Source organism: Scyliorhinus canicula, chromosome 17 (assembly GCF_902713615.1).
Source record: "Scyliorhinus canicula chromosome 17, sScyCan1.1, whole genome shotgun sequence".
NCBI classification, from domain to species: Eukaryota; Metazoa; Chordata; class Chondrichthyes; order Carcharhiniformes; family Scyliorhinidae; genus Scyliorhinus; species Scyliorhinus canicula.
Window position 1 is genome coordinate 43,161,067 of NC_052162.1, and position 10,149 is coordinate 43,171,215.

At 41.3% G+C, this 10,149-nt stretch overlaps 1 protein-coding gene across 2 annotated transcripts in view; it reads left to right on the forward strand.

Annotated features, from left to right (window-relative positions):
* Nucleotides 1–9,719, forward strand: part of LOC119952491 (V-set and immunoglobulin domain-containing protein 1-like) — a 53,817-nt gene extending 44,098 nt beyond the window's left edge. The window contains exons 5-8 of one of the 2 annotated variants that reach the window (XM_038776300.1): nt 3,158–3,313; nt 3,466–3,585; nt 5,159–5,297; nt 7,992–9,719. In XM_038776300.1, the coding sequence (XP_038632228.1) occupies nt 3,158–3,313; nt 3,466–3,585; nt 5,159–5,297; nt 7,992–8,235 (659 nt within the window). In that variant the 3' untranslated portion in view covers nt 8,236–9,719. The remainder of the gene's footprint in view (nt 1–3,157; nt 3,314–3,465; nt 3,586–5,158; nt 5,298–7,991) is intronic. The other variant, XM_038776301.1, reaches the window with a different exon arrangement.
* The last annotated feature ends 430 nt before the right edge of the window (nt 9,720–10,149 follow it).

Consider the following 10,149-nt stretch of genomic DNA (forward strand, 5'->3'; position numbering starts at 1 on the left):
GCATTATTTCCACATAGTTGATGATCCAATAATACATAAAAATCAATAGTCTTCCAGGCTGAAAATTAGCATGTAAGAGTCATTGCTAGTGTGAAAGAACAAACCCCATCCCACTCAAAACAAAACCTTAAAAAGGTTTATGGTTTAAATTTTACAAGAATGGAAACCTGGAATAATCTCCCATCATCTCATTTCAGGATTCAGAAAACACTTACAAGCTTTGATCTTGCAAAATAGGTATGTCAGGAATAAAAGAATGACTAGGGTAAGAGTAGGGCCAGTCAAGGACAGTGGTGGGAAGTTGTGTGTGGAGGCTGAGGAGATAAGCGAGATACTAAATGAATACATTTCGTCAGTATTCACTCAAGAAAAAGATAATATTGTGGAGGAGAATGCTGAGACCCAGGCTATTAGAATAGATGGCATTGAGATGCGTAGGGAAGAAGTGTTGGCAATTCTGGACAAGGTGAAAATAGATAAGTCCCCGGGGCCAGATGGGATTTATCCTAGGATTCTCTGGGAAGCCAGGGAAGAGATTGCTGAGCCTTTGGCTTTGATTTTTAGGTCATCATTGGCTACAGGAATAGTGCCAGAGGACTGGAGGATAGCAAATGTGGTCCCTTTGTTCAAGAAGGGGAGTAGAGATAATCCCGGTAACTATAGGCCGGTGAGCCTAACGTCTGTGGTGGGTAAGGTCTTGGAGAGGATTATAAAAGATACGATTTATAATCATCTAGATAGGAATAATATGATTAGGGATAGTCAGCATGGTTTTGTGAAGGGTAGGTCATGCCTCACAAACCTTATTGAGTTCTTTGAGAAGGTGACTGAACAGGTAGACGAGGGTAGAGCAGTTGATGTGGTGTATATGGATTTCAGTAAAGCGTTTGATAAGGTTCCCCACGGTCGGCTATTGCAGAAAATACGGAGGCTGGGGATTGAGGGTGATTTATGTGGATCAGAAATTGGCTAGTTGAAAGAAGACAGAGAGTGGTAGTTGATGGGAAATGTTCAGAATGGAGTTCAGTTACGAGTGGCGTACCACAAGGATCTGTTCTGGGGCCGTTGCTGTTTGTCATTTTTATAAATGACCTAGAGGAGGGCGCAGAAGGATGGGTGAGTAAATTTGCAGACGACACTAAAGTCGGTGGAGTTGTAGACAGTGCGGAAGGATGTTGCAGGTTACAGAGGGACATAGATAAGCTGCAGAGCTGGGCTGAGAGGTGGCAAATGGAGTTTAATGTGGAGAAGTGTGAGGTGATTCACTTTGGAAAGAATAACAGGAATGCGGAATATTTGGCTAATGGTAAAATTCTTGGTAGTGTGGATGAGCAGAGGGATCTCGGTGTCCATGTACAAAGATCCCTGAAAGTTGCCACTCAGGTTGATAGGGTTGTGAAGAAGGCCTATGGTGTGTTGGCCTTTATTGGTAGAGGGATTGAGTTCCGGAGCCATGAGGTCATGTTGCAGTTGTACAAAACTCTAGTACGGCCGCATTTGGAGTATTGCGTACAGTTCTGGTCGCCTCATTATAGGAAGGACGTGGAAGCTTTGGAACGGGTGCAGAGGAGATTTACCAGGATGTTGCCTGGTATGGAGGGAAAATCTTATGAGGAAAGGCTGATGGACTTGAGGTTGTTTTCGTTAGAGAGAAGAAGGTTAAGAGGTGACTTAATAGAGGCATACAAAATGATCAGAGGGTTAGATAGGGTGGACAGCGAGAGCCTTCTCCCGCGGATGGAGGTGGCTAGCACGAGGGGACATAGCCTTAAATTGAGGGGTAATAGATATAGGACAGAGGTCAGAGGTGGGTTTTTTACGCAAAGAGTGGTGAGGCCGTGGAATGCCCTACCTGCAACAGTAGTGAACTCGCCAACATTGAGGGCATTAAAAAAATTATTGGATAAGCATATGGATGATAAAGGCATAGTGTAGGTTAGATGGCCTTTAGTTTTTTTTCCATGTCGGTGCAACATCGAGGGCCGAAGGGCCTGTACTGCGCTGTATCGTTCTATGTTCTATGTTCTAAAAGGGAAACCATTTGAATTGCTTGAGCATTTTGCTGTTTTGCACACATTTCCTGGTGTCCAATATTTTCCACTTAGTATGAACAGTAACACCTGAATAAACTATTAAGCTTACAGTCAACCAACACCTGTTGGTTTTGTATGTATACATAGGCTGATTGTTAAAAGTGTTCTATGGGTTACTAGCCAGTACGTGCATTTCATGTGACCATAGTCCATTCTGAACCTATGTTAACGCCTTGTGAATGGATCTCTCTATACTGAATTCAAATATCTGATGGCAATAGGAAGGCCTTAGCTTTAATCATGCACAACTCCTCATCTCACCATGCTGTAGACTGTACTTCAACTCAGCAGCTTTGAAGTTCAGCAGAGATTCCAAAAAATGTAATGTGGAAGGGGGTGGAGTGTGGGAAAGCTCAAAAGCCAGGCTCATTCTGAGTAGCTCCCGACAGCAGAATTCAGGACAACATTAGCAGAGATCTGGAAGCTCACCACTGCATTGCCCCCATTTTCAGATGGGATACGGACTTCCTTATCTTGAAGGACACCAGTGAATGAGTTGGGATTTATAGCAGTCAAACAGATCCATGCTTACTTTTATTGGTACCAGCTATTTTTTAAAAAACTATTTATTTCCAGATTCATTAAAACTAAATTCAATTCTCAAGCTGCTATGGTGGGATTTAAATTTGCAGTTGCTCTAGATTAATAGTCCAGTCACAGAACCACTATGCTGCTCGATGCAATTTGATACCAGAAATCAAAAGACAACTTAAAGCAATTGGACTATAATGGACTATACAAAATCCATTCTCCTAACAAAAGGCAGCTAATTTCTAGGATCAGCTGTTGGTTAGGAGTTCAACTATTCCTTATTCTGGCAAATAACATCAGGAAGCAAAAATTATTTTTAAAAATGCTGTAGAATATTGTTAATTAATAATTACCTATAATTTATGCATATAAATTACCAAAGAGAGATAATGTTTTCCCTTTTAATCCCTCACAAGTTGATTCAAAAGATTCTGTAGTACGATTTCACAATTTGAATAATGTGAAATGTTCGATTATTTTGTTTCGGTAATCTTGTTTTAAATGAATTTCAGTTAATTTAATTTTTGTTACAGTTGCACCCTCAAAGCCAACATGTGGTATTAAACCACATCCGGTGAAGACAGATTCGGCAATCTTATCTTGTCATTCCGATGAAGGTGTACCAGTTCCAACTTATCACTGGGTGGAAATTGTAAACCATGTCCCTGAAAATATCTTTGGCCATTCTGGTAAGAATGAAAACCAAGTTATTCTAACTATTCAAAGACCAGTAGCCAAGCTAAATTTTATCTCTTCCAATTTTTCCCTCTATTTGTCCCAATAATAAATCTTCCTATTTTCCTCACCAGTTCTGAGAGAATTTGATTTGTTTAACTTTCAGGTCGAACGTCTGGGCTGTTGACTATTTCAAACATCTCGGCACATGAATATGGTGTTTACCAATGCACGGCATCCAATTCTTTGGGAAACCAGTCATGCACATTCGATCTGTCAACGCTCTGTAAGTTTCCTATCGCAATCTTGTTAAACTTAGGCCTTTGGAGGGAATGGGGAAGTAAGTTATGATGACCTTTGTAAATAGATTGGAAATCGCTTTCAATGAACGGTACATGAGATGGAGATTAGTAAAAGCAAGACATCTGAAAGCAAACTTACGATAGTAATTTGCTGCCATCCTTTTGATCAGGACGTGAGAGAATGACATGCAAACCAGAGTCATAATCCATAGGTGCAAAAGTTGCAGTACTATTCATAGAATCCCGACATTGAAGAAGAGAACCCACACATCTTTGGACACTAAGGGGCAATTTAGCATGGTCAATCTACCTAACCTGCACACCTTTATATCGTGGGAGGAAACCGGTGCACCCAGAGGAAACCCACGCAGACACAGGATTTTTCATACTTTATTTCATGCATATATAAGCTATTCTGCAGCTACTGGGGGATATTATGGGTAGGAGAGCGACTATTGAGATAGCTATTGGGGAGGTGATGGTCTGTTGAAAATCTAACTGTCGCATTGCTTAAAATTTTAGCAATTGCTAGAAGCACAAGGGTGCTTAATAATAAACAAGTACCATTTTAACATATAAATGTGATGCCTTCTGGGAGTGCATGGCCTTGTACTCCCAATTCATCCCATTAATGTCTGGATTTTTCTCTTCAAGCTTTCACACATTTACTTTTCTTTCCTCCAATACGATTGAAGGAATATTGTGTATCCTTACAGTTTAATTCACAAAGTCTGTCACTACTACTTTTCACTATCATAAAATTGCAATCTTGAATTATCACTTTATATTGAGCTGCTTGTAAGGCTGTTCAGCAGTGTTTTTAAAAATAAATTTAGAGTACCCAATTCTATTTTTTCCAATTAAGGGGAAATTTAGCGTGGCCAATTCACCTATCCCTCACATCTTTTGGGTTGTGGGGTTGAGACCCACGGAGACACGGGGAGAATGTGCAAACTCCACACTGACAGTGACTCGGGGCCGGGATTGAACCCAGGTCCTCGGCACCATGAGGCAGCAGTGCTAACCACTGTGCCACTGTGCTACCCTCTGTTTAGCAGTGTTTGCTCATTTTCTAGGTTATGCATAGGTGTTATATACTATGTGATTACACATTGTTAAAGCTTCAAGCCATAATTATATCAAATTCACTCCAAAAATCCAATGGTACCTCATCAAAACTAGGCATGGGGACATGAATGGAAATTATTCAGTTGGTTATTTATTATATATTTCTATTATGTTTTAGGTTAAAAGGTTCTACTGACAATGGTGTTAATGAGAAGTCTTGGATTTACAATCACAATTAATCTGACTTGAAATTACACAATATGGTCGTATTGGATTTTATTTAATCTTCCACAACATCCCAGTTTCTTACTTGTCATGCTCCCTAAATTAATTGTAAAATTTTAAAGCAGTATACCAGAGATTATCACTAAAGCTCAACAAAGACCAGTTGTTTAGTATGGTTGCATCTGCACTCTTTGAACTGAGTGATTTGATGGATCAAGTTACTTACTGATTGTATTTTACCCCATTTTCTTCTTTTTGCTCCAGATGCTGAAACCGATCATATTATAGGAGCCATTATTGGGGCAGTTCTTGCAGCAATCGTCATTGGAGCTATTGTCTGGGTAGTTGCAAGGAAGGCAAAGAAAAATGCAAAGAAAAATGTGGAAAAAGATACCGAATTGCAGTGAGTGCTACCTTCAATTCTGTGTCACTCTTAATGTTTCAGACTTCATGAACTGGATTGTATGCCAACCCCCCACCTCTCTACTCCCCCCCCCCCTCCTCCTCCTCCTCCCCCGCCCCCCCATTGCCGTATTTAAAGGTGGGGGGTGGTGCTTGTAAAATAAAATGGGTGGCCTTCTAGCCACCTTTCCACCCACCCCCCGACTTATCGCCCACATTATGGTGGGCGGGAAAGGTGTCAAGTGCTTGCCCTTGGACATATCGAGGCCCTTTAGTGATCAACTAATTGTCACTCAAGGAACTCATTCAGCCCCACCAATATTTTGCATGTGGCAAGGTGGATGCAATGTGGGCGGGCAGCCTGGCAGATTTCATTGTTGGGTAGCAAAGGAGGACCTCCTTTGTGGGAAATACGTTGTGCCCATATGAGGCACCTCCTTCCAAGATAACCCAATTTAAAAAAAATAATAATTTTAGAGTACCCAATTAATTTTTTCCAATTAAGGGGCAATTTAGCCTGGCCAATCCACCTACCTCGCACATCTTTGGGTTGTGGGGGCGAAACCCACTCAAACACGGGGGGGAATGTGCAAACCCCATACGGACAGTGACCTAGAGCCGGGATCGAACCTGGGACCTCGGCACCAGGAGGCAGCAAGGCTAACCACTGCACCTGGTTTAGCACAGGGCTAAATCGCTGGCTTTGAAAGCAGACCAAGGCAGGCCAGCATCACGGTTCAATGCCCATACCAGCCTCCCCGAACAGACGCCGGAATGTGGCGACAGCATATTAGTGCTGTGGAGCAGCTGGAATCTGAGTCAGTGGACTCAATCCTGCATTTTCCCCTGGGAGGGTCAGGTTGGGAAGTATGCCTCCATATAAAAATCTATCCCCAGGATTTTTGCTTTCTATTTTCAAATCTTAACAACAGACACAGAGGAGAGCATTAGAATCTCTCTCCTCCGAGGATCTCTCTTTCCTGGGACACCCATCAGCTGAGCTTTTGATTGTCTACGAAAATCCCACAAACAGTTCCCATCTGTACCTAGTTAGTTGATCTCACCCAGACAACTGTTGCAACCTTCTTGAGTTCCAATCAGCGTGAAGAGCTTGTGGATTTCTTTGTCACTGCTCTCAGCTGCCTCTGCCACTCTTACCCTTCCTCTAGCCCTGCCAGGCAAATTTTCTCTAAGCTTCCCCCTGGTCTAACCTTGAATTTACATCTTTCTTTTGTTTCTCTACTCATGCTTTTTCTGAGCTCATCTTCTCCATGAGATCCACCTTCTGTTCTCTCAACGCTATGCCCATGAACCTATTGACCATCCGAATTCCCTTTCTGACCCCCATTTTAGCTGATACTATCAATGGTTCTCTCTCCTCAGGTACTGTTCCACTCCCGTTCGAATATACCATCATCACCTCTCTCCTCAAACACTAAACCCTTGAACCCACTCTCTCTGCAAACTACCATACCATAGCCAACATTGTATTTCTCTCCAGTCCTTGAACATGCTGTCACCTCCCAAATCCATGTTATATTTCATATAACGCTATGATTGAATACCTTCAATCAGGTTTCATCCCCTCTTCAGTACCAAAGTGACTCTTATCAAAGTCACAAATGACATCCTATATTCCTCTGACTGAGGCAAGCTATCTCTCCTTGTACTTCTTGACATCTATGAATAATGATCAGCTGGGTAGGTTTGCATTCGCCGGGTTCCATTCTTAGCTACCTAGATATCTCTGTACCAGAGAACACCTGGAATGGTTTCTCTTCCCTCTCTTGTGCCATTACCGTTGGTGTTCACCTTGGCCCCCTCCTAAGTTATTAGTTAAGTGCTGCCTCTCGGCAACGTTTTCTGAAACCACAATATCAGATTTCACAAGCACTTAGCCAATACCCAGTTCTACCTCCTGACTGACCACCATTCTCAACCCCTTCACTCACTGTCTCTAAATCGTCAGAAAACGTGTCCGACATCCAGTACTTGGTAAGCAGTAATTTAGTCCAACTAAATACAGGAAAGACTGAAGCCATTGTCTTCCGTCCCCACAACAAAATTTATTCCCTAACCAGCGACTCATCCCCTCAGCCAGGCTGAAACAGATTATTTGCTACATTGATGTGATGTCATAATTTTTCCCAAGTTGACTGCATATTCAGGGGAACTGTACCTGAGGAGAGAGAACCACCATCTGCAAGTTCCTCTCCAAGCCACTCACCATCCTGACTGGAAATAATGAAGGAACCCCCTCCCTAATTGCACCTTGGATGTATCTATGTCACATGGACTGCGGCAGTACAAGAAGGCACCTCACCACAGCCTTCTCAAGGTCAATGAGAGATGGGTTATAAATGCGGGTCTTCAGCGATGACCTCATCCTGTAAATGATTTTTAAAATCAGTAAGACAATCTACATCCACCTCTGTAACATTGCCCAACACCACCATGCTCCTGTGGCATGCCTGTCTATGTATGCTTATAACTGAAGGTAATGGACTACTCAAGAACCAAGGTATCGTTATTGCCAATGGGACTGTGCTGCAAAAACAATCAATACCATTAACTGGGATTTCAATTAAGAAAATCAGAGGGAGAGAAAAAGGTGATTGCCAATATGAATTCTCAATCACATGGAAAATACATTATGGCCATAAAGTATATTATAACTGTTTCTTATTTCTCTAAGGGTCAAACAAGAAGCCATGAAACCATCCAATGCATACGTGACTGTCCCCACAGATGATGCTGCAGCAGCCTCAACAGAACCGAATGATGCTAAGTTGGCAGAGGTAGGCCCGAGCAGCATGGAGACAACTGAGGTGCACAGACCGGCAGCTGAAACTCCGCTCTTGAGCAAAAATGCTGCCCCCTCTGGCACTGAAAACACAGCAAAAGAAGAAATTGAGGGAGAAGGTTCACACGCCACTTAGTTTGCCTTCTACCAAAAGAGTGTACGATATGAGAATCTGAAGTCATACACATAATCCATGATGTCTTTTAACACAACAACATATTCCATTACAATACAAGCCTATTATTGGCAATGATTCTGCGAGAAAGAACTAATTTTCCATTATTACTGCAATTACAAGTAGTATATCCAGGCTCAATAACTAAATTCACCCTTAAAGTAAAAATTAACATTGTGTAAAGCAACCCCAGGTGTAGCTTATTGTGTGTAAAGTCTTAAAACACCTTTTATTTATTCAACTATTATAAACCTTCCCTAATCAGTAAAATGAGTTTCTTTACACTTGCAAAACATACCCACCCAATAATCCTTTTTAAACGCACACACCAGGTATCTGCTGACTACTATGTTTAGTCTGTCACTTGACTTTTCCAGACCAATGCCCAAGAGTAATTAGGATTTTACATTTGACTAACGCATTATGTCAGCGGAGGTGGTGCATCAATCAGCCACAGCATTTCACAACTAAAAAGAGGAAAAGTTCATCCGAATTCTTGCTCCTAATCATTGTCCAGAGATCCAACTTTGGATGTGAAGTAAGAAGAGAATTAGACTTGGCTACAATCCCTTGGAGTCAAATCAAGGCAGCCGCTGATTACAGAACAATACCCAACAAGTGTCTTTTGGAGAGCTGAAGGGGAAACTAACAACCAAGGCCTTTGTTGAAAGTGTCCAAGCTCACTTCACATAGGACGCTTACATCCAGCATGGGCAGATAACATTATCCTGTCAATATGGTCGAGACTCAAATTTGGGCCCAAAGATGAATGCACATCACCTTGTACTTGTGAATGTTCCTGATTGATCAATATTCCAATTGATAGGTTGTCTTTTAAATGGCTTGTACTGTATTGTATTATGTATATATAAAGTAAACACCAATGAGGAATGGATTGTTGAGAGAACCAGTTTCTGATTAAGCTAATTCCTAGTGCAGGACAAAAAAGTACATTGAAAATTCTGCATGGCCAGCCTGCCATTTTCCACCAATCATTGTCAACGAATGGGAAACCATGGCTTGGGTTTTTAAGATATGTGCTCCTTGGGTAAATTGTGAATATACAAGTGGCACTTTCCCCCCATAATTCCCTTTATTGAAAGTATGTTTATTGGAAAGCAGAAGTTGGTTCCTGAATGTGGAATTGATGTTATTATAGGCACGTCATTTTCAAGAGAATTAAACTTTTAAAGAAAATAAATTAATGAAGGAATTAGGATTAGGACAGCTCCAGTGTAAACATCGTACTGCCACAACTATGATGGCTGAATTGCCTTTTTTTCTGCTGAAATCTTTATGGTCGTATTTCTGCAAAACTAAATCCTTCATTAGTCAATTTATTTTTTCATAACTTGCTCCATTTTATACTCACCATCATTTTAGAAACATTTTCTATTTGATTAACAGATCTCTCCAAGTAGCTATACGCAAACTAAAAACACGGCAATCCTATGGATTCTGCTATTCCTGCTCCTTTTAAAGCCAAATTAATCAAATTCAAAGCACAAGGTGCTTATTAACAGAGTTGATGTGGTTGACTCTCAATTGCCCTCTGAAATGGAGGGCAGTTAGTGATGGGCAGTAAATGCTGGCCCAGACGGTGACGCCCCATCTTGTAAATTAATTTTTTTAAAAACTGGGAATATCGGTGATTTGTTTCAGTGCCCGGTATTTTTTAAATTCTTTCATAAATATGAAAAGGACAGAAGAATTGATCTTATTATGTTGTGGCCAATTTAATTTTTCTAAAGTAATTGGAACAGAACCTTTATTCTCTGGATGTTCTACTGAGGCGATCAAATACTCTTGGTATCATGACAGTTGCTGGAGAGGGGAATATTTTCTGCAGAGAGCAGCAGACCATGGTTACATAGA